This window comes from Larimichthys crocea, chromosome IX, assembly GCF_000972845.2.
Source record: "Larimichthys crocea isolate SSNF chromosome IX, L_crocea_2.0, whole genome shotgun sequence".
NCBI classification, from domain to species: Eukaryota; Metazoa; Chordata; class Actinopteri; family Sciaenidae; genus Larimichthys; species Larimichthys crocea.
Genome location: NC_040019.1, coordinates 11,652,369 through 11,678,459, shown reverse-complemented (window position 1 = coordinate 11,678,459; position 26,091 = coordinate 11,652,369). Strand labels below are relative to the sequence as shown.

At 38.4% G+C, this 26,091-nt stretch overlaps 1 protein-coding gene across 1 annotated transcript; it reads right to left on the bottom strand.

Moving 5' to 3' along the window:
* Positions 1-9,147: 9,147 nt before the first annotated feature.
* amacr (alpha-methylacyl-CoA racemase) lies at positions 9,148-25,785 on the bottom strand. The gene is made up of 6 exons (XM_010740331.3): positions 25,482-25,785; positions 23,866-24,122; positions 22,249-22,392; positions 17,659-17,819; positions 12,455-12,641; positions 9,148-11,310 (listed from the first exon to the last, which is right to left on the bottom strand). Exons 2-6 carry the CDS (start codon positions 24,110-24,112, stop codon positions 10,901-10,903), a joined length of 1,149 nt encoding a protein of 382 aa, XP_010738633.2. The 5' UTR covers positions 24,113-24,122; positions 25,482-25,785; the 3' UTR covers positions 9,148-10,900.
* Positions 25,786-26,091: the final 306 nt, after the last annotated feature.

Genomic DNA, 26,091 nt, shown 5'->3' with positions numbered 1-26,091 from the left:
AATAGTTACCACTCAGCCTGGGGCAGTTCATGGGAGTGTGTGATGTGGTAAAGAGGGCCATTTACTCCATTGTTTTCACAGTCACCAGTGATCAGGTACTACACTGTGTGCAGGCAGTGTGCTCATTTAGGATACTCATGGCCTGAGGGCAGAAGCTCTGCCTGAGCCTCTCAGTGGTGTATCCAATATTTTCTTCCCAACTGCAGCAGGGAGAAAAGGCCATTATCTGCGTGACTGGTATCCTTAATGATTCTTGCAGCTTTATTCATGCTGTGTCTGGTGTAAATATCATTTAGGCATCATTAATTATTGCCAAATAATATAGTTTCTAGCTTCAATTGTAACTTTGATACGTGCCATTTTCAACAACTACTTTTATTGTTGATACGTCAAGTACATTTTACTGCCAATATTTATATAGGCCTACTTTCATTAAAAGGAATATTCTATATTTTCTGTTTTATCAAGAAATCCCATGTTAAGATTAAATTCAACAATAAACTGATCTGTCTTTGATCATGTGTAATTGTTGCGAAAAAGACAATAGTAACACTTTATTTTAAGTCATTGCCAAATACAATGACTACAGTATGTGTTTTAATCCCCGGCTGAAAATACAGTGGAAATAGTCCCAGACAAATTTCCTCGAGAGCCGGTGTTGTGCCAGAACTGGAGCTGGATAAGCAGGGTTTAGCAGCCTCTATGGACAAAATGACAGAGGCAAGGAGTCCGAAGGGGACGTTAACGGAGGAAGTTAAGGACAGAAAAGCAGAAAGTGACAGAGCAAGAAGCCACCAGACAAGAGTAAATCTGGGACTGACTTTTAGGGTGTTGGCAAGAGCTTTGTAAAATAAAAAGCTTATGGGGGAATTTTCTGTTCTAAAATGATAGACGTGGGAGAAGATTATGTACTGAGGTTATAATAGGGACTATGTTGAATCTCAGATTGTTATGGGGACACTGACTTCTCTCCTTGAGGTACAGAGCAGCTGTAGGAAAGCAGTTCTATTACTTTGGTAACTAAGACCAGAGGATAGGGCTATAGACCAATACAATGTAAAACTAATTACTAATCTGAGAGCATACAGCATAAACAAGCCAGAGAGGACAGCTTCTTCAGAATTAGGGCGACATTATGTCATGTGTATGAGAAGTGTATTGACACATCCTCCATCCTCCTTGATCAAGCGTCAATAAACCATTCAAATTTTGAGTGCAGGACCTTTACGTGTATTGCAGTATTGTTTACGGTGTAGCATTGTGTCTTTAAAAAAGTAAAGGATGAAAATACTCTTCTACAACTACCTCTCTCTTGGCTGACTCTCAGCTCATCAGCAGCTGTCAACATTTCACTCAGCTCGTTTTGTTCTACCGACAGGAAAAAAAGAGGGAAAAGTGTCACATTCAATTAACTGTCTAATTGCTTTAACATTACATGCATCCAGTACTGCAGGACTGGATGGGTGTTAACCACTACACAATAATCTTCTCCACACATGTTTACTTGAACATTTTGGACTATGCCATAATACAAATAGTTGAGGAATGCTTTCTGCCTCCCAGCACAGAGGTTTGTCATATGCAATCACAGGAAATGAATGAGCCTTTGGGTTTTACCTTCAAGCCCGTCTGTAAAGCTGCAGCATGATGCAACCACAGCTTTTTGTCCATCTCTGTTTCCACCATGAGATTTTTTGAGTGTCAGACCCTTCTGGTGAATAATTCTGCTTCAAAATGTGCTTTCTAAGTCGGTTTCAAAGTCCTCTACTATTCTCAACATGAATGGAAATGAAATATAGAGTCCAAAAATTATGCTAAGGATTAAAACATCAGATCATAGACATGCGTCAGATGTTTGATCTGTGCATTTAGAAGATGCAAGAACCCATCAACAAACATGGAAATAGCAAATGTCCTGGTACACAGACCACTATGGTGGACATGCTGAAAAATACATTTATCTGTGAAATAAATAACACTAATAATGCTTTCAAGCCCAACAGAACAACTCTCCTGGGTGTAAACATCAAAATAAAGAGAGAATGAGAGAAAAGCTGCTTTTGGTGCACTTAAAATCTGTCTGCCATTCAGATATACATTAACAGCCTCTTTCGCTTTACAGGTAGACTTGAGCTTGACGTATTTGCCACTTTTTTTTTTTTTTTTAAGTGAGTCTGAGGGCAGCGATGACGTTGAGTGGCAGACCAACTCTCTTTTGCGAGTTCTGATTTGATATTTCTGCACTCTGTTTCGTGAAACTCTTTAGCTTGCATTTTCATTCTAAGCATGTGAAAACATAATGTATGTATTAATACTGGTAATATGATTACTTTTTGTATGTAGTCATAAAATAAATTTAATTAAATTAAAGTTTTGACTTGAGGATGGTGCTAAATATGGATCACCAAAGTTATTACAATTCCTCATCAGCAGCACATCCTCCTGAGATATTCTGGATCAAACACTGACCTCCAGAACAATGTTGTGCTAGGATGACTGCAGCATTGTATTCTACAAACATTGCTGAAGCAGTCCTCAAAGTCCACTTCATAATTCCCCCCTGAAAAATGTAATAAATCTTTTTCCTCCGTGTCTAACGGTGTCACTTAATAGAAGGCAGACAATCTCATTCTCCACTATTGGCTCATAAAGCCGCTCCTTGATGTTGTTAAAGGTTATCTCGACATCAGTGCTGCTGGAAATCAAAGGCAGAATGACACCTTGACATTCTCTGTGTTTGATAAAAAAGTAATTCAAGTAGTAAATGACAGTCATAGATGAGATCTCACCATTGCATCTTTTTGATTTCATTCATGTCTTGCTTATTGCTCCTAAAAAGTTGGTCGTAGCACTAATGTGTTGAAATACAGATCTCAATTGCTTCTCAGTCTGAATTATTGCTCCTAACCCCACCCTTGGGAGAAAAACTATAGAGATAATATGAGGATGACTTTGAGACTAAGGTAAGAGAAAATTGAGATTAAAATGAAAGAAATAAGAACCAACTGGGAATGAACTGCAGCCCAATTTTTTTTTGCATTAATTCAACACGCATACCACTGTGCATACTATTTTACAAGAGTGAACCAGGCCATACATTGTAACAGTGATCACATTCATACATAGAGGGTTAGTATGCATCTAGCTATCTACTGATACACAAGTTCAGGTATTGATTAAATCACACAAACAATGTAGTGGCTTCCAAGCCTCAGGACCCACATTTTCCTTGTCATCAAATTGTGACCCAAATTCATGATATCACACACTCTCCCGAATTTTTATAAAATGCAACATTGAATACAAAGACGACACATCAACACGAATATACGCCTGAATCTGCAACCCACTGAAAATGGACCCATGACCCACTTATTTAGAATCATTGGTGTAACAACATGTCAATAAACCATGAAAATTCACTACTGCTGAACAAGAGGGCATACTGGTTAACAAGGGGCAGTTATAAACGTTATACCTGTAAAGCCAGTCACTTAACTTGCCTCTGACGGTATTTATTTATGAGGGTCTTTTTAAGCTTGGCCTCCTCTACTGGTTTCCGGTTAGCATGTAACATTAGCATGTTAGCAGTTAGCATGTATTTAATTTCTATTTTAGCATTGGCCGCTAATGTAAGCAATTACCATGTCTTTACAGCTAGCGCTAACACGCTAGCTGCTCTGCTGTCTCTGTCTGTCATTTTAGACAGACAAGTTCAAATTAAGTGCCAATAACTGCTAAAATGGCCGCCGCTGGGCTTCTGCCTGCTGGCCCCTCCCCCCTCTCCTCCTTCAGGCAGGCTGAGGTTGCCAAGCAACCAGGACCAACCCTAATCAGCAGAACAATTACTGCACCTGTTAGAATGTCAGTTGAAAATGCTGAAACCATCCCTCGAACAGGAGGGATCTCTGGCCAAACCGTATTTCCAATCATTGAACCGGCTTAACTTTGAGCATCCTGAGCCCTTCCTGAACGTCTACATAGTTGTTTTGTGTTGATAAATAAAGAAATGTGCCATCTACAGCAATTCAGAGAAACGTTACTTCTATTTTCCTCCAGAAAATTTCCCGCCTTTTTAACATGGCATGAAGCTGTTGATGGGTGTTGCTGCCGCATCTTTGCGTCTCCTGCCAAAACTATATATCTTACAGCTTTAGCAGGCGAATGTGAGTGAGACGACAAATTTTCCTACGTTTCTAGCTATAAAGGATTTCTGTAGCTTGACATTTGCGGCCACAATCGCAGTTTACAAATTTATTTTTAAACAAATTTTCCTCTCCCTCTCCACCCTAGCAATGACATCACTCACTCTAGCGCTCGAAAATTCTCGCAATACACACCCATTCATTTTTGGGGTGGTTTTTGGCAAAACCGAAACTTTTGGAAAAGTCACAGCACACCGATCCCAGCCGAGCCGCACGTTTTGATACCCGTTTTGTGTGTGTGCAATAAAAACTCTGGGAGGAGAAGCAAGCCAAAAAAACGGTGTTAGAATAATAAGCGGAAGAAGTGCGGTGGATAACATATAGTGTGCGCTTTCAGGCACACTCAATAATTACAGACAGAATTTGAAATGTAGTGGTGTAAAACTAATCGCGTAAAATCAAAATACTCAAGCAACTCAAATTTTTATTTATGAGGTTTCATGGAGCTTCTCTGATCCATGTTCGGCAGACTTAAATTAGACTTATTTAATATCACTTAGAGATGTCGTCTTTTTAGAGTTTTCAGAGTAAGATACAGAGGAGCTATATGTGGTTGTTTATCCTGAGGTAACTATGAGAAAACTGAGACACATCTTTGATCTCATGGTCTCCTGTTTAGGAAGCTGAAAATAGACTTATTTTAGATCATATAGAGATGTCTTGCTTTGATCAAACATGAGATTATATGTGACTGTTTCTCCTGAGTTGAATTTGAGAAGCAGGAGAAAAAACCTTTGGTCTCACCTTAGTATCAAAAATACCTCATTTGTGTCTAGGAGAAATGAAAGAAGGATTTTGCTTTCCTGTGCATCGATTTATCCTTCAGATCATCTGTAACTCTGACAACAATTATTGTGCCGCTTTAAAAATAGATTAGTTCAACTGTATTTGAAAGCTTCTTAATTACACCCTTAAATCTGACAGAACTTTTGAACTCGAATATAACAATGAAAACGTTCAAACCTGAGTGTATTCATGAATAATAATGATCATTTTTAAAAGGTTTCAGTCTGTCTTTAGAACTGACCTGAATACCAAAACTGCTCAAGATCAAGAGTCATTTCAGAGAGCTCCAAGGGAAATTTCAAAGTTGCTGCTTGATTCACAAACACGCACACACACGATATTCCAGTACATCACATAAAGACGATATAATGCAACACAAAACAGTGCGCACAAGATTAAGTTTAGGTGAAAGCATTTAAATGATAACATTTCTGTCAGTTTGAGTGACCCTAAAGGAAAATGAAACTCATAGATGCCTATACCGTCTGAGGGCAAAAGGTTATTCTTCTTGCGTAGTATACAATTAAAAAGGCTGGATTCCACTAATAAGAAGATTTCCTGCATTAGGAGGCCGAAGACAGGACAACATTTTGGATGATGTGTAAAGCTTTCAAAATTAGAAATAGGCAGACCTGCATTAATTGTGAAAGAGGTTAATCATTTTGCTCCAAATCAAATCACCCCACCTTGATCAAATATTGCCTTAGCACTGCCATTTTCATCGCCACTATTAATATTCATGTCTGTTGCTGTGTGACTATAGAGGTGGCAAGGTCAGTGGACCAACCCAACACTTTGGTCCAGACTGAAATATCTCAACAGCAACATGATGGATTGCCATGAAATTTGGTACAGATTAACGGTCGTCTAGCGCCACTGCAAGGTTAGAAATTTCCTCTAAAACTCAGATGTCTCAAATGAAGCGACCTTTTGCACAACCTCAATTCCTCTCCCCCAGAGTGACCAATCAGTAACCAGACAGGAATGTGAAAGAGTTGTGAATGTGTTGACCAATCACGAATAAGTTTAGCCAAGGAAATCCTCCTTCTAATGACATTTTTTTTCAAAATTTCAGTGTGTGGGTGTCACTTTATAGATGATAGCAGCCAGAAAATCATAGTTAATGATAAAAGCTAGTCAGTGTCAGTTTAGTTTTTGAAAACATAATTAAAAAACAAAACAAAAATAGCGGTGTTATGATGTCACAGATGTAGCATGTGGCATACTCTAGCAACATCTAAATTTAATGACTAACTACTTGCAAATATTTTCAGCTGTATCATCCTCAGCTGTACTTTGGCAAGATTAACAGCTTAACAGCATGTTAACATTGTCAGTGTGAGCATGTCAGCAGGCTGATATTAGAATTTTGCACACTAACACACCGCCATGCTTAAAGTACAGCCTCACGGAGAGCTCTTAGCCTGGTGACCAGAATCCTTGAGAGGCAATTAGAGGGTATCCTGGGATTTTAAAGTGTTTTGAGTGGTCATACCTCTATTATCTTTTCACAGCATACTTGTCATTTTAGGGCTGCAATTACTTAACTGGCCTCCTCAGATATTCATAACGCACGGATCTACCCTCTCCCCCAAACCACTTGACGAGTTCTTCACCAAACCATGAAATCACAAGGGCTCTTTTGTGGTCGACTACGGCAGCACTTTAAGCTAATCAAGTGATGATGCATGTGATGTCTGGGGAGGGGTAATGATCGGAAGAGAAAGGTTGGTACAGTCAGGATGGAAGGAGCAGAAAGAAAAGGTCATTTTCTCTTTCTTTCCTGAATGTTTGCCAGAAAATATTCATATGAAAAGAAAACACAAGCACGATTCATACCTCTCAGATTGTTCAGAGTTCACAAACACATGCACACACATGTGACAGCACACTGACAGCCAGTGCACATGCACATCCATGTGCGCCACTGAATGGCAGATTCAAGCATACTGTCTGTCATCAGCTGAACTTGTACATTGGATGCATGAATGATTTTGATCCTTTCAGTCATTTTATGGACAAAATGATCTGATATGATTCATTTAGAAAAGGTCTTAGACTTAAATACCTGGTTGACTCAAAAACTTTGTTTCAAAACAGAAGTAATGCCTGGAAAGAAATGTTACATAACTCCGGTTTATTAGTAAAACAGATTATGTAACCTACTGCTCTGTATTTAAATTGACTCTGTGTGCAGTCAGTTAAAGTCTGGTTTAGTCTGATGCCTGAAAGCAGCAAATCAAGTGACACATGATATGTTGCTAAAATGCTAACAAAGCTTACAAAAAAGTAGTTCCTAGTGAAAATGTCATCCATTTAAATGGATTGTTATAATCATTTGCCTCAGTTGCATTTAAATCTATCTATCAGCCTACTTATGATAATCTGTGTCGACATATTGGAGGTTAAGATCTTCAAATATTCTCCATGTATTACGGCTGAATACTTGTTGCCTAATGGAGATTAAGTAGTCCGAAAACTAGTGCACAATTCATCTTATAATACATTAAGCTGTCTTTGAAGCCTGCACTAATCCTATGCTACATGCTTATAGTCCGATGCTCTGCCCTGCGTTTGGCCTGGCACGGTGAGAGTCAGATGTTAGGAGTCACACCGCACACATTCCTCACATACAAACATGCCTTAAGGATTTATACTACAACTGCGTTTGCAATCACACATTCACGAGCACAAGGAGGCTGAGGGAACAAAACCACCAACTGTGTTAGACGCAAAAAGCTCTTTTGTAAAGGGTTAATAACAATTGTGTAACCCTCTTCTGCTGTGACACTGTGAGAAAGGTGTTAAAAGGCCATTATGGACCACTATAGCTTCTGGAGGTTGCTTAGTGACAAGAAAATAACCAATCACAAACATCCTGTTGTTTAAACTTTCTTTTTTTTATTCCAGTGCAGATAACGTCACAGTTTTGCTTGAAAAAGCCTCTGCAGACATAATGGTCATGAAGAGGATGTTGATGGAGGGATCAAAAGAAAAGGACAGAGTGACAGAGAAAGAAGCTGCCAGACGAGAGCAAATCTTGGACTTGGCTTTTAGTCATTGGCGAGAACATTGTGAAATTAAAGGTTGGAAGACGGATGTGCTGAGTGCTGAGCTTCTTGCTGTTGGATTACTAATAATAGCTGGCTGCTATGTCTTGAGTTGATGTTTGGCTGTGCTACGAAAGTAGTCAACTTGCTGTTTTTCACCATAAGTAATATGATCATAACAAATACATGTGTATAACTGTCCATATTTATGACAGTGTGTTACACTCAGAAACTGGGAGTACTAAACTGCTACGTAATTTCAGAGTAATGTCACTCGCATCTTCCTCTTCACATGTTCCTGCACTACCAACAGCTGGACATGCTAAATCTATCCCCTCTAGCACCGTCACAGTACTTATTGCTGCACTGATACGTCCTAGTCGCACTGCACCTTGATCGTTTGAGTCGTTTTTGATAAAAGCTTTAGCTAAATGACTAAATGTCAGTAGTAGTAGGGTAGTACCTTTCACATCAGACGGAGAGGGAGAGAAATTGGATTAGCAGCTTATTTTCGTAGGCCCAGGACCCCCTTCTGGGTTAATCCGTCCATTCTCTCAACAGTATCCATTTAAATGATATCTTTGGTAAAAAGCAGTTGCAATGAACCACAGTGAAGTCTGTGTATTATCCAGAGTAACAACTTTTGTTGTTGCTGATTTGCGCTCCATAAATTCCACTGACCTCATCTCTGAGACTGATAGATCTAAAACCTTGGCAACCGTGGAAAACCAGGGTGTGTGAGAGAACTGACATTTCATCTCTCTGCTGCTTCAAAATTGAAACCTAAGTAGCAGCTGTGCTTTTTTATTCATCTATTTTACATTCTGTGCTCATTTCAGAGCCACATTTGAGTGTCCTGATGGCAGTTCCTTTTATGTCATGAAATTCTTGATGCTGACCTTAGACACGTTAAAACAAATAGCCTCATGAATATATGTAGAATGAAATGAAGCTATAATCTCCACTGTATCCTATTACCCAAAATCTACAGGATTATTATTCAGCTACAAAGTCAGTCCAAAGTCAGTTTGTCTTATGCTGTTTCTAGTCAACTCTTCTTCACATCATGTGTTCATAATGGGATAACATACAGTATTAACCTCATATTTCATACATTCTTGCATTTTATTGTGTTATTTGTACAAACCTTTTATACAGCCAAAGTTTAAATTTACATGCATATCCTTTGGCTACTCCTCTGGCATTAGAAGAATGTCAATAATCCAACTTGGGGCGATCTGGAGCGGTCTTACAAATACTAGAAAAAATCTGTAAGACATACACATACTGCATACGATTTACATGAATCAAGTGCATCAATTATCATCAGTCGTCTTGCCCCGAAGACCCTGAGCATTTAATCATTGATAGCTAATCATGTAAACCTCCAGCAGCACCACTGAGCTGCAGTGAGGTGATGGAATAACTACTGCACAGGTGACACGGACTGCATAAATTACAATGTACAAGATGATAATGACGAGTATACAAATTAAAAATCCCCAACAATCTTTTTTTTTTTTTTTTTTTTTTGCCTTCAGGACTTTTTCTTCTCTTTAATAATAATAAACCAATGAAACAATTTCTGATTAGTTAAAGACTTCATCACTCTAGGGACTGTCATGAATAAAGCTGCAATATTCAGACTATGCAATCACACATTAGTTTTATGTTTCTGGCATAAATAACTAACGTGATGATTTATATTTTAAATTCCCTTAAACTCTCTTGTGGAGCGCTTTCAGTGTGCTTGAGCAGCTGTAATTCTTGTTCAACATTCTCCAAAAACCAAAGTAGCTCACGTCTATTTTTGCCGAGCAGATCTTTTCTCTGAAGCTTGAATTTCAGTTGTGAATTTGAATAGTGCCTGTATTTATAGACGACTTACCTAAATAATTAAAAAGAGAGAAGAAAAAAATATGGACATATTGTGTGTTGCTGCTTGTGTCCACCTGTAATACGTTTTCTTGCAGCTGGATTGACGATTGAGTTCTCATTTACATAACCTCGCATTTGTGTTGTCAGACAATGCAAAAAATAGAATTTCAACACCAGATACATGATAAAAATAAACGTTAGAGCTCAAGGCAACAAAATATTAATTAAAGTAAAGCATCTGTCACCACATCTAAATGAGCTGCAAAGGTGATTTTTTTTTGTTGTTGTTCAAAAATGCCCAAAAATATGCAAAGCAACTTTTAATTACAGTTTATTACAGACATCTGTGGGTGCGGGCGTACAGTCAGTGGACATTAGCAAGCCAAACTGAGAAAATTGGAGGCCAAAACAATTTTTGGTCCTGCTGATTTTTCTCGGCACATTGAAACCAGGTTGACAGGCAGGAGACTTTTTCCTTTCAAAAACTCGCACACTGAGAAGGCAGCAGTGGAGGTATAAAAAGAGAAGGGCGGCTATTGAAGTTGACAACCGTGACCAATTGACCAACTGCATCCATGTTCCCCGAGAGTGCACTGAATGGCAGTCCACCTCGTCAAGGGTCGCCTACACACTTGAAGTGAGTGTGTGGGACAGGCACACTCGCTTTCATTGAAAACATGTAGCTCACAGTCTGAGAGAATTAAAAGGGGACAGACGGAGAAGTATTTCATTTTTTTTCTAAGCGTCTCAGTTTGAATTTCTAGCTCATTAAGAAAATCCATTTTCCTTTTCTTATTTTCCCTTTTGTGGTTGTGTTAGACATGATTTGAATGGCAGGCTCCGTAGCTTATTTAGCTCTTTGTCTAAATCAAATAACTAATCAATTAGCACAGTGCAAGTCATAATTAGCTGTGCCCCACATTTACGCACATGTTGTGTTATAAGCTTGGATTTTCAAACAAGCTTTTGACTTGTATTCCTCTACAACTTTGCTTTGACAGCATTACACTCTACGACCCCCGCTGCTTGCATCTGGTCTATCTCTGCTGATGTAAAGCCATACTCCTCCAGGACCTCTACTGTGTGTTCACCAATAACAGGATCCGGGGTGAGGCAGGGCTCTGCAGGAGTTCGGGAGAGAACCGGGGCCGGCCGGGGGCTTTCATCCCCTCTGGAGTCCTTGATGAAAGAAGCTCTTTCCCGGTTATGTGGGTGTGAGCTCACCTGCTCGAAAGACAACACAGGTGTAACACAGGCATCAGTTCCATCAAAGATCTTTGACCATTCTGCCTGAGTTTTTGATGCAAAGCGCTCTGTGAAGAGCCGTCTCAGCTCTGGCCAATCGCTGAAGCTCATCTGAGAAGGCAACTGTCCAGCATCCAACTCTAAGCCTGGGAAAAAGAGACTTATGTAAGGCAATGGAGAAATGTCAAACAGAAATGTTTAACACATGCATTAATCTTTCAACATAACTGTCAATCAAATGGTCAAACTGTCAAATCACAACTGATTGAACTGCTGTACATCTACAGTGTATCTGTAACCATCCCCTAAACACTAGACTCACAAGCCACTCTCTCAAGGTTTCTCTCAGTCGAGACTGGGGGTCTTTTTCCTAGCTTTTCGTTGCTAATGCTTGTTGCTCAATGTTTTAAAAAGCTCTCTCTGTGTTGCAAAGAGATTTGTTATATTACCAATATGTCTCACTATGGGGGAGAATAAGCATTGTTTCAGGTTAGATGTGTTCTTAAAGTAAGCGGTGTATGCTTGTCAGCAGCCATTCAAGCAACTGCTTTGTATTGAGAAATCCCCAGACGATCGGTAGTTGCTGAAATCTCGTCATACATGCAGTATATGTACAGTGAATATATACAGTGCATGTTGTTTTGTGTTGCATTACTGGCACATTTCTGATTAATCTAGGTAACTATGTTTTATTCTTTTTATTGTATTGGAATTTTTAGTAATGCAAAAATAAATACAACATAAAAGCTGACAAACAGACAAATTACATGTTTTGAAACTTTTTAAAGAGACGTTCTTTAAAACTGTAGAAGCTTTGCTTCAGCTTTACTGCATCATTGCTATTTCTCCGTATAACTTTGTGTAAATAACAAATGGCTTCTGCTGTGCTTCTTTTCAGAGGGTCGCAGTAGCTTATGGTATGAGAAGGCGTGAGTGTGTCAACCTTACCTGATATGCTTTTCCTAATGTCAGCCTTTCACATTTTGTCCACAGGTTAGTGTGCGTGGAGGAGTATTTTATTTCATGCAGTGCCCTTTGCAGCGCCACAGGCTTTATTCAGACCAAATCAGGCACTGAGGCAAATGACCACAGGGTTGCTGCCGCCAAAACGTACTACCCTGACTCAAATTAATGGAATAACCTGCAGTTTCACCACAATGGATCTAGTTTGAATACAGCCTTGGTTTACTCTGGGGTTTGGCACAGGCGCATGTGACACAAATGACAACCACCCTAGAGGCTTATTATGTCTAGAAAAATGGTTCCTGTCTATATTTGGTTATTACGAACCTTTAAGCAGCTCTCTGTAGAACTGCGGCTCAACAGAACCCACAGCCATGTGCTTTCCGTCTGAAGTCTCGTACGTATCGTAGAAGGGCGCTCCACTGTCCAACATGTTTTCTCCTCTGGAACGGTCCCACATACCAATGCTACGAGATTTCCACACAAATGATCCGACATAGGCTGCTCCTTCTACCTGATGGCAGTGACAGGGACAAGGAGAACATAAGGACAAGGTCTATATTTGTATTCATATTAGATGCATAATTATGGAAACTACAAAGGACACCTAAATGAATATAAAGTACCATGTGTTTGACAAACAGAAGAGCATACCTGTTTCTGTTATTGAGGTTATTCATGTATTCATTTTTTGTTTATTCATTTATTCCAAATTCATTTTAAAATCACTTAATTTGCAAACTAGCCTCCTGTGCACAATCACATATACTGTATGCTAATTCAAGAATGCATATTTTTCATGGCTGACTTATCTGCAACATGTATCTAAGGATCAGTCAAGCAAAACCTTTCAAAAGGTTGAATGCTGTGCAGATGCAATGAAATTCAAATGTGGCCATTACTTCCTGTATACTGGACATTCACTGTATAAACCCCCAGCTGCCCATAATCATAATGTACTTAAGTCTCTGTATGTGTACAAGCTACTACTATTGCTGTTGCTGAATGAATAAATTACTTTTGATCAATATCAAATTACTTTTGATCAAACATTAAAAAAAAAAAAACAACAACATTTGATTTAGTTTCCTTGGTGGGATGCAAACAGTCACTTTAAAAATACTGGGAACAACTGGATAATGTCATGCTGCAGTACACGAAAGAGGCTACACAGGAGATTAGCTTATCTACTGTAGCCGAGTGCAATCATTTCAGTCACTGTAACCTTTACTAAACTGTGTGCGACTTGCTTCTTTCATATGAACAGACAATAATGGTTTGTTCAGCAAAAGCGGGTTTCAGTATCTGAAGAAGAAACACAATGTTCTGTGGTCACACCGGAGTTAAAACGGTTCAACTATTTTCTACCAAATTGCAGCACTGTGAGTCATCAGGGACAAATCACAGTAGAAGAGAAGTTCTGTCACTTCTGTCTGTGGGGAAGCTGGGCCAACTCTTTGAATGTTTTCTCTTCTCTTGAAAGTCTTTGATCATGAAATACAATACAATACATTTATCTGTTACTAAAGAATAGAACGTTTTTTTTTTAAAAACACACTTTTTTTTTCTTCGGCGTCTAGCAGGCATGCCTTATGCTGTGATAGAAAGATGCTTTTCCCAAGTAACTAAAAATGCATTCATAAACATTCAGAGGTCGCTCTTCATTAACATAAATAGAATTTGTCAAAAGAATTCATGTGGTCACTCCACAGCTGGAACAATTTGAAACCCACAAAATAGGAACATAATCAGTAGGATGAGAGAGAGAGAGACTGATGGTAAATAGACTTTTTGGTCTTATTACCCCCCTCTTGTTCCCTCATGAACATGCAGTACTGTCTCCTGCTGTTGCTACATTACAACCACTTTAATTCACCGTCTGCAATTTGAGATCAGAACAAGACAATGCAAAGTGTTGCACATTGACGCAGATGTCAGTGTGTCTTAAACAGCTGGTCCCTAATGAAAACATTGGATTTGGAGGGGAAACACGTGAACGCAACATGGACACAACATCACCTCCTGTTGATTTGGTGAATTTGTTAGCAGCTCCTTATTTATTACCCAGCAGTTATGGAGGAAAATTATCATTCATTTGGAGTCTGATAAGACTGATGAGTCTAATATTGACTCTCTCTTTAGCTTTGTTTTCTCCACCAACACCCGAGGGAAATATCTGAATCTTTAGCTGATAAATGCTTCACTAAGTTCTCCAGTCCGTTAGTTGTTGACTATTTGTCTGCTACGGAGCAGGTAGTATTCAGCGGGTGTTTAGAGCTTTTTCACAACAAGTAGTTGCCTGCAGCGATGAAAAACCAGCCTATGAGAGCAGCGAGAGTGAAGCAAGCACAGTACAGTGACAGTTTCAGAGCTCATTATAACTCATTATAAAGCACAGTTAAGCCTAGATGCAGATTGTGGTGATTGTTTTCATTCATTATTATTCTAAAAAAAGTTCCATTATAACCATTTCAAAAATACCCCAGTAAATAACCTCTAAATTGCCCACAGGTGTGGATCTAAGTATAAATGTGTGTAAGTGTTTCAGTCTTGTATGCACCACACTGAATGCTGTGCATGCTGGTTTGTCCTCTGCCCACACAACACCTCAAAAGAATGAGCAGTTACTGAAGATGGCTGGATGAATGGAGAGTAATATGATTGATTACATGCATTTGCCTGAATGGGCTATACTGGTGCTGAGCGAAAATTAGTTGAAAATGTTTGCTCAGCCCTGAATCACGACTAATAGTTTCGAAAGCAGATGGCGTCCTGGCTGTTCAGGCTTGTGACTGGCTACACTGACACCGAGAATCATCACAATTACATGATATCCCACTGACAACCCAGCTTCACCACGACCAGGTGTTTCTCCACAAGGAAGATATGCTTTCACTTTAAGGTAGATTCAAGGTTCAAAGGTCTATTTACTGTAAATTATTACATTTTATTTGAGTGTTGAAGATACTTTTTTATTATTTTTTTATTTTATTATTATTATTATTATTATGATAATTAAGAATAAATTAATAATATTATATATTAAGAATATTGTTCCAGTATATAGGGTATATATCTCAATGCAATATTTGTGAAACAAAACTTTAATTTTTTTTTTTTTTACATTTAAAAGCATCAGCTAAATGACTAGATATAAATTTATGTGTAAATGTCTTTTTTATATATTTGTACACTACTACTTTTGTAGAAAAAAAACAAATCAGCACAAAAAATCTGAGACATTTGCATCCTTGGTTCAGGCTGTACTGAAAATGTATTTCAGTTTATTCACAGTTCTCTGATGTCTTCCAGACCAAACAACTAATTAGATAATCAAGAAAATAATTAGGAGACGAATCAATAGTGAATATCCTATACATATTAACTTTAGTATGTAGTATTAAATGTGGCATTAAAGTACCTCCTATCCTGCTTGCCAGCACTTTGGCATTATATCCTGCTCTATTGATTTTTTTTGTACAGACTGTGATTGATGTACAGCTGACTCAGGCTTGTATAACAGCAGATTAAATGTACAGTCAAATCTAATTAACTGTTCTGCCATAATGTCCAGATTTAGATGTTTTAGCATTGTGGTGTTGGTGTTTGTGGACGGCATTATATTGAGAGGTGTTTTAAATATTGTGTGTTATGGAGGACGAAAACACGTCTCAGTATAATGAATTCCAGCACCTTTAATTATGACCTCAGTAATTTACACGCAAAACACAAAAACCGAAAATTAGAAACTTTGTAAACGTAGAATTTATGGCAGGGCTGTTGTCTTGAGTTACAATAGATTGTGTAGCTGTAGTCCTGTGATGAACTGACGACTTGCCCTATTTCAGATAGGGATCGGCTCTAATGCCCTGCAACCGTAATAAGGATAAGCGGGTACAGATAATGGACGGATGGATAGATGGGTGGATAGCTGTACTTAATAAAGTGGCCACTGGTTGTAATTTTGACTCCCAAAACCAGACAGTAACTCTGATGATGTACAGTACATAGCTGAGAGCACACGATATTTTACTAGGCACATTCTCAGTGAGGCGGCATCAACTCTCCATGTCTATAATTAATCTCTGGAGAGGTACTTATGTTTATGCCCTGCCACAGAGTCACTACTGGCATGATGTAGTATAGACACAGCATGAAAAAATAAAACCTCCAGCCAAATATTGTGAGTGTTTCTAAGAAAAACAGACTATGCAGTGATAGAAGAGTAGAAAACAGGGACAAACGAAGAAGAACACCATGAGTCAAAACAGTTATAAGAATCATAAGGCACTACTTGGATCTAAATAAAAACAGATTTAGCTTTTGTTGAATGACTAGAGTAAACAGCTCCCACACTCAACATTCAATGAAAATATGAAGAGAAAATAAACACAGTGCGTTCTCCCTGTAAAGGTAAGATCTACTCAAACTGCGAAAACAGTTGTAGCATGCCTTCTGTAATCTAAAGTGTGAGAAAATAACCCTGGCTGGCCCCTGAACTTCAGTGATTTAATGGAACAACCTCCTCCACTTACCTGAAGCGCGACTGACTTAGCTGAAGCATGTCAGCAGTCACCCATGCTCCATGGTGCGTGAGGTTTTTTATCTTTGAACTATGACCACGACGCACATTTTCTTTTTACCCAGCTGTGTGTCTTTTTTTCCTCAGAAAGTAAATAAATGCATGAAAACATAAGGCTGTTTAGTTTAGTGTAGCTGCTCTACTCTCTACTGTAACTGGGCAGAGGAGTGAATGATAGTCCCTCAACTTTACAGAAGTAACAAATCACTGAAGTATCAATTTAGACCTGCACTGTAGCTCAATGAGTCGAGCGCTAACTGATCTAAAGAAATGCTGGAGTCACAATAATAAATACATTTCAGTGTGTTATATACTGTTATACATTTTAAATATAAACTTTGAGCTACTATTTTTATAGAGTTTAAAAACTTCACCTCCTAAAGGAGTTCATTAAAGCAGTTCTGCTTTGTAACAAGCAGTGGATATCAAGCACAGCAGGATAAGAGGACTTTGATGTGCTTTTCAAATAACTATGCTCAGGGCTGTCCGAATCATCACTTATCCAAATAAAATCTGATCCTGAACTCAAAGCTGCACCATCATCTAGAAATATACTGCAGCAAGTGATATATTTCACATACATTTTACTAATTCATCTGTTTATATGCAAACATTGAGACGCAGGAGAAAATTAGTTGTGCTGTGATGACAAATTTGACCTCTGAGTCTTCAACCTGGATGACCTGCTTTATACCGTATGTCATCTTCTCAGCAGTACCTGCAGCACTATGTCTCCATTAGCATAGTCTGAATGTGCCCTAACCATAGTGTCAGGCTACAGTCGCCATTGTCATTTGCTTGCGCTTTTTTGTTGACGCTAGTGCAAAAATATCAAATGTGTACTTAGGCATATTAATGAAAGCGAATGTTTAAAAAAAAAAAGAAAAGAAAGAAAAACACACACACACACACACTCTGCACTGAGCAGGTGATCTAACAATATGCTTACCATGCTGGCATCAATGACTTGTCCTCTCCCTGATTTTGTCCTCTCCAGCAGCGCTAGGACTATCCCCAGAGCACAGGTGAGACCGCCGCCTGCAAAGTCTGCTACAAGGTTCAGTGGAGCGTATGGCTTCTCCCCGCTGCGGCCCAGCCGGGATAAAAGACCTATTGCACAGAATATAATGACAGCTTCACTAGTGGAGAACGACAGGATGAAAATAGAGCTCTGAAAGTGAAAGACAATCAATTAGTTAACTGATTGAATTAGGAGGTGATGCCACCTAATAAATATCAAAGCGAAAAGGTTAACAGCCTGTGCAAACAGAAATGTTTCTCTTTCAACATGTCGCTCTGATAGCACTTAATAAAAGCCGACAGAATAATTACTTACTCTGTTAAAGCAACACAATTTAACTTTTCAACCATAAAATAACAGACGTTAATAACTTTAATGCCACATTGACTTGTTATGGGGTGAATTGTGCCTCTGTCATTCCCATTTTCCGTCCTGTACATCTGTCCTTTTGTAGCTTTGTGTAAGATCACCTGCCAGAATTGTGGCACTAAGCCTCACCCCATAAACTGTTTCACTAATTTTAGTAAACTGGATCATACTTTATGAGGAGAAAAGGTTTTCTGGTTTTCCCTCTGATGTTCAACCTTAATTTGTAGAATTTCCATGTGGAAAGTAAAGTAAACTGCAGCTCAGTTTGTTAGCCAGGTTGCCTCAACTGTGAGCTCAGAGCATCAGGGGACTGTCAGTATTTGTACCACAGGTATTTTGGACTGTTCAGGTGGCAGGGAGCGGGAAAATGCTGACAGGGAGCCTAGCTGATATCATGCCAGAACTGGAGCTCGGCAAGTGGGCATATGTATATATGTATATGTGTACTGTATATAATTGTAGAGTGAAAACGACTGAGGAGGAATCTGAAAACAAAAAAGGACAGAGTGACCAAGCAAGAAGCAGCAGGACAAGACTAAATTTGGGACTGGCTTTTAGTCGTTGGCAAGAGCTTTGTGAAATAAAAGACTGAAAGACATGGGGGGTCATGTGATGCACCGAGGAGTCTCCTCACTGGATGAAATGCAATATAATATTTTACAAAATGTTTATATATCTCCATATATGTATACTAAATATACAGCAGGGGTCTCTCCAAACTGCCCAAAATGTAAGACTATTTTAGGGACAAGATTTCACTGCCTTTGGGAATGTGAAAAGATTCAACAGTTTTGGCAATTTGTATGTGATGACATTAGTGTGATAATTAAGCAGCAACTCCAGCCTAATCCAATATTATGTTTATTGGGATATGTCCCTGAATCACTAAGACCACATAAGAACACTGTACATGTTTTGCTTATGTTGAGCCAAAAGGCTGTTATGAACAAATGGGTAGGAGATGAACCTCCTTCAATACATCTGTGGAAGTCTTTGATATCAGACTACTGTATTTTCCGGACTGTAGAGTGCATCTGAATATAAGCCGCACCCACTAACTTTGTTTAAAAAAAATAAAAAATTACATATCTAAGGCGCACCAGACTATAAGCCGCCGTTATCCAGGTTGAGAAATGAGATATTTACCGGATACCCAGAAAGATTTTGTACCGCTAAATGTTTATTTCTATCGTCTTTTGGCATTGAATGAGTTCTTCCCGCTGCCGTCTCCAACGTCTCACCATGGATTCATTAAAGCCAAGCTTACGTGCAGCAGCTCTATTTCCTTCCTGGATAGCCAGATCGATGGCCTTCAACTTAAAAGCTGCATCATACGAACTTCTTTGTGTGCTTTCCATGATGGGAGGGTGAAGGTGTGAAAATAATTTGCTGTTAATAATTTGTTGTGTGTGTTGTGTTGCATGTGCTAAATAAAAACTAGCGTGTTCTTTTTTGCACTGACTTCCCGTCTGTCTCGTTTTTGCACTTCCTGTTAGAGCGCCCCGTGGCGGCTCAATAGAAATCAAATAAAAATCAATAGAAAAGCCGCATCTTTGTATAAGCCGGTTCAAAGCGTAGAAAAAAGGTAGCGGCTTAAAGTCCAGAAAATACGGTATATTTCTCTGAAAAGATTTCGTATTAATGTATTAATTAATTAAAGCAAAGTTTGACAAAGTGTTAAGGTACCTGAACTGTAAGACCTAACAAGGACCTTTGAGATCATTGCGGTGTATTCTGGATTTACTACATATCTCATACAATCTGTAAACACTGTACTGGTCTGTTATAATTTTGAAAATGTTCAATAAAAAGAATGTTAAAAAAACAAAACACTGAAAGACAGAACTGAGTTGGGCTTCTTGCTGTTAGTAAGTAATAGCTGGCTGGTATGTCTTTCATTGTTGCCTTTGCTTTGTATTTGACTGTTAGCAAAGTTGTCAACTCACTAGTTTTTAATCTTTAGTATTGTAATTATAACAAATGCATGTGTGCGTATTCATGACAGTGGTGTAACACTAAATCTAAAAAAAAAAACAATTTCAACACAATGTTGCTTAAAATCAGTGGGTAACTTTTGCAAACTTTTGGCTTCTTTGTCCTTTTGCTACTCTGTTATCAGACAAATATTCAAAGGGCCTTGAGAAATGTAAAAGCTTGTTACAGCAACGTTCTCACAAGTTATGTTCCCACTTTTTCTTTTTTACTAGTTCTTGGGGGTGCAAAATCACTGTAGGAGGTAAAACAATTCCCCCCCAAAAAGTAGACGTAGTTACTGACAGTACCCTGCTCTGAATATTATATATGTTTCGTTAGATTCCACAGTTATAAGATATAAAAAGTGACCGTGGTAAGATTTATCCAATGTCACTTTAACAACAAGTCTATATTTTGAGTCCAGGCTGGACCCTCCTGTTGTATTTGGCCTCATGTTCGAATTATCATTCCTCTGTCAAGCAAAATGACATTAGACGGGTGGATTTTCTGTTTCTGATTTGCATTGATGTCATTACAGAGTAACCAACAAGCATCAAAACAACAACAACAACAAATTAAAATGGCAGTTATTTCATTACAGCAACAAATTACCCAAACAAATCACTCATGTTAAACTCATTACAGTTAGATATTATTGGAAAACAACTGTTGTGTGGATTTATAATGGGTTAAAGCATACAGGCACATTTACGAAGACATAAAAGCTTAAAACAAAGCAACACACATCTCTTAAAAACCTGTAGTTTTTTTTTTGTTTGTTTAGTGTGGCCTCATTACAATAAGAACAGATTCAGGTTTGCTGTAACTAAGACAAAGTTGGGAATACATAGTTTTTAAAAAAAAATTTATATTCATAAAGTTCACCTATGAGCTTTGAGCAACCATGATCGTATGAGTGATACATCTTTTATATCTATAGGTTGGGCATATACATATGAGACCTTGTTTTATGTTACATTGCCACTGTTGTGTTGTGTATATCTCACCACGGTTTGTTTTTTGGAGGGCTGAATCTCGTCCCATTGTGGCATTCTGACCTTGAGCCTTCACTGCTCTTTCCTGAGTCTAGTAAGGGTATATTTTTGTATTTTTTTTTGTATCAGCCTCACCTTTTTACTCTTATTTCTTTTTTCGGGCTAGGTCCTCCATGATTGCTGCAAAATACAGATACTGCAGAATAATAAGCAGCGTTAAATAGGCCTGCTTTTAAGACCATTAAAGTGAAAATGTTGCACACTATTAAATTCCCCTAGATGACTGTGTAAGTAATTACATTTATTAGTGATATTGGTCAAAAATAGCAGAAGGCTCTCTGAAAACCTGTAATTTTGTAATGTGAGTGCTACATTACATTAAGTGCAACTTATGAACCCTGTATTTTGATTTGAAGTACAAACCAATAACTTTTGTGAAGGAAATAGTTTTCCCTTAATTTTCATAATGTGCTCCTACCTCACATTTGACAGACAAACTCCTTTCTCTGTTCATCCAAGGTTAGTATATGTGTGTGTGTGTATATATATATATATACACATACATATACATACATACATACATATATATACATACATACATACATCTTTTATTTCGTCACTGTTTGATGAAAACCACATATTTCCATAGCTTTGATTAGAGCAATGTGCTATGTGGAAACATGTAGGCCCCACTACTGATTGTTTACCAAGTGAGGGGGCCACAAAATTAATATTTATAATTCATAATACAGTTGCAAACAGCACAGAGTAAGTGAAAAGAAGCAGCTCCCAACTAGAGCTGGTTGTTAAGAAAAATCACTGCATTGGTTGCCATGTGAGTAATCTGTGAATTTTTCCCCTGTAAAATCTGTATCAGTCTCATAAATGTCATATCAGTCAGCTCTAATACTCATATATTTGGATTACATGTTTGTGAAGTTGGAATCATGGAAAATAAAAGGTTGATTTCATGCACCAACACTGTGAGATCATTACAGACTGAAAATCTGGTTAAAGGTCATGAAAAACAGATGAACTTCCAATTAGACAGAGAAAAAGAGAAACTAATAAATCATCTTCCGTTTTTATCTTCACGAATACGTGATACTATTCCATCAGTCTGCAGTGTAAGGTGTGTAGACATTAAATCCACAAACATTCACATTTATGTGTGTACTACCTGACATCGCAAGGAAGTTGATGTCATGCCCAGCTGTGCTAGAGTAAGCTCCACTCTGTCCGTACCCCGTCAAGCGGGCGTAGATCAAACGAGGATTTTCCTTCATCAACTCCTGGGGACCGAGGCCCAGCTTCTCCATCACGCCTGTGCAGTCAGAAGAAAGTCAATCTATAATACGATCTATAATCATATTCATCAAAAACATCGATCATATTTCTTTATCAGAGTCTGCTTATGCTGGCTTCACATTCAGTGTGCAGCGACAACCTTAATTTAAAACTTTTGATCCTTGAATTATTTTTTTTGATTATCACATCGCAAATAACACTTCTGTTGAGTTAGATTTTTGCAGTCAGTTTTTTTTCTAACACGTCAAGTTTTTCCTCCACAGCTTACCCTCCAGATAAGCAAAATTCCACTGATTAGCTGTAGTAAGACGTGCAGGCTGATTACGATTGGACTCATCTACAGCTACTTGTTTGTGCGGTCACGATTGAGACAGTGCAGTGAGAGGTGTGTGCAGCTCCCAATAGGTCAGTACTATCAATATCTGCAAACAGAAAGCTAGCATAGTGGGAATTAAGAGGATTTGTGTTGGCTTTTCTCTTAACCTTGTTACCATGGGCATACCGTTGTAAGTTCTATTTCGTTTTATGCAGTTTTTTGTAGTTTTCAAAGCTTGTAACTATTCCATCTTAGTGTTTTATTTACAGAGGTATATATTTCCTTTGTTCCAGATCATGTCTGCTCCTGCTACTTCTCGTCGTAAATGCCTAAACAACCCTGACTCCTTTTGCTATATTTTTGGTAGTTTCACCATTCCAAGTCAGAGGGCAAACATCAGTGCATTTATCAAAGAAGCATATTTTGCATATTTTAAAGTAAAACTCTGTGATCAAGACAAGCCATGGGCCCCTCACAAAGTGTGCAAGCAGTGTGTCGAGAGTTTACGGATGTGGACCAAAGGAACACGTGGAAAGTTGGCATTTGGTATCCCCATGGTTTGGCGAGAGCAAAAAGATCATTGCACAGACAGTTACTTTTGTTTAGTGAAAACAAGCACATATCTGTTAAGTACAGTATTTTTCCTATTTTTTAAGAAAACAGGGATCCTATAGTTCAAAAACTTGACGTGATAGAGAAAAACTGAGAACAGTTTTGGATTCCACACCCAAGAATTAGTTAAAAACAGCTGTCAGACCTAACTCAACAAAAATTGTTTCCCCTAGTGTAATTCAAATAAAAAATAAGTATGTTTATATCACATCTAAGATGAAAGGGTTCCCCTCCTAAGCAACGATTAATGATCCAATCAATCAAATTGTTTACACGGACTTCTATAATTTAATGTAAACACAATTATAAATGACTAACGGGGCTGCAAAAATACTGTAGTCCCATTAGTGATTTTGACATAAAAATATGGGAAAATAACATCCAGGTTGAAAAATAATCATAGATGTAAGTATGACCTTGAATGCAAGGCTTTTACTTATTGCTACTAATTATGAACGTATTAGTGCTTTTACTTCAGTAATGAATACTTCCTCCACTATTGCTTTTAAGCTTTCTTCATAACAGAGCTCATCATGCTCTTATAAGTGCTCCTGCTCTGACCTTTACGGTAGGGCTCAAGGACGACATCAGAACGGACACAGAGCTTCTTGAGCAGTGCAACACCCTCAGATGTCTTCAGGTTGATGGCCACAGATTGTTTCCCTCGTGCTTGTGTGTCAACATTCATTGCAACTTTGGTCCGGTCCACACGGATCACTTTGGCACCAAAGTCTGCCAGTATCATGCCGCAGAATGGTGCTGGAGCCAGGCCTGCCAGCTCGAGAACTCTCACTCCAGCCAGTGCCATGTTGAGAGAACTTTAAAGAGGTAAAACATTAGAAAGACCTGTCAGTATAATGAAATGCAATTCAGCACCAAGTAGCAGAGGAGTCTTTCTCTCCACAGCAAAACTTTTTTACAAATCGCCATATGGCTGCAGTTAATAATATCATATATCTGTCAACAGTTATAACTACTCTTTCCTATGAAGACATACTGACAAATAACAAACATTTAGACGTGCTAAATATACTGCATATATACAGGAAGAACATAGACTTTATTACCCTGTTGGCCTGCACAGAGCTGTAACATATTAGTCAGCTCATTAGTCTTTTTTCCCAGGGTCGACCCAGCAGCCTCACAGAAATGAGTAACAGATTACAGTTGTTACTGTGTAATTAGACACTTAGTGGGCAAGTCAACGTTGAAATGTTTCGAGGCAAAAAGTCAGATTCCGAGGAATGTTTGTGACAGTAAACTAGAGCAGAATAGACACTTGATTGATACATGCAAATGTGGAGAGATGGGAGTGGATGGCGGGACCCCCTCCAACTCGGCATAGCCCAGGAGGCTACCATGCTGGACTTGAACCAACCACCCTCCAGTTCCCAAACTAAACTGCTACGGACTGAGCTATTGCCACTACAGCTGAATGTCAAACAATATCCTGATATATAATATATATATTATATATATATATATATATATATATATATATATATATATCCTGACAGGTGTAATAGCTTGTAACAGTATGTTCACTCCTTCTGTTAAAGTAAGCAAGTGCATTTACTTTAAGGTACTTTGCTCGAGTGTTTCCATTTTATGCTTCTTTTTTTTTTTTTTTTTTTTCATTACGTTTGCAGATTCATATTAATAATACAAACATAATATCAACAAATTACAAGGTGTGGTATTATTTATAGGCAATAGAGACTGACAACATTAAAGTGATGTGTCATTTTAATTAAATAACAGAAAGCAACATTCTGCTTTATGGCTACTTTAAACTTATTGGTACTTTAATTATATTTTCATACTAGTACTTTTTAAAATTTTGCTTACGTAAGACTTCAGACTTGAACTTATTTGTACTTTGACTAAGTTTCAAAAGTCCAAAGTACTTCATGAAGAAGTGGTACCAGGTCGGAGGTGAAACAAGTCAATAAGTACTACCTGTGTTTGCACTGCAGCAGTAGTTTATGCATTTGTTTTGACATGATACAAACAAAGGATAACTATCACTGACACACGAGCTACTTGGTTCAACCATTGCATGTAATGGACAGTAAAACATTACTCCTAAAGCAGCTGCAGCGACTCCACCATATGTTTCAACATGCAAGTGTAAACGAGTATGTTCAAAGGTATTGTCTAAGCACGGCTCAGCCTACCTGTGCTCACGGGTCGAGGGCAGGACGCTTATGTTTCACCTGCACACACGCCGGAGGTCGGTCAGTAAAGAGAGAGACGTTAGCCGTTAGGACTTCGCCGAGGGCTGGTCACGTGATAGACGACAAAACCGGGAGGATACAGAAAATTGTTAATCTAATACGTTAGCGATATAGCTAATGTTGATTAAGCGTGTCACTTTTGCCGCCTTACAAAAACAAACCTGTCTAGAGGTTGACAAATTCATAAATCGGCTGCTGACTCCGCCTAGCCGGGCGTACATCGGTGTACGCTGGGTATAAATATAAGCGAACTCTGCTTCGAAAGCTGCTTCCTGATGACCTCGGCGAGGCTACCGCAAGATTTCTGGGAAATGAAGTTTTTTTTTAAGCACGAGATTTTTAAACTTTAATTTAAGTGTGTTAAATGCTATATAAACCCAAAACAAAGCATTTAATGATGAGGGTGCTTAGTTTTAATATCATACGATGCGTGAATATACAATTATGGATTGGTGAGTTCATTACTCTGTCTGGCTTTTAGTGGTAATGTCACAAATGAACTGTAATGAATTGAATAAATGGGGTGGAAGGATACTAGCACAGAGAGAAG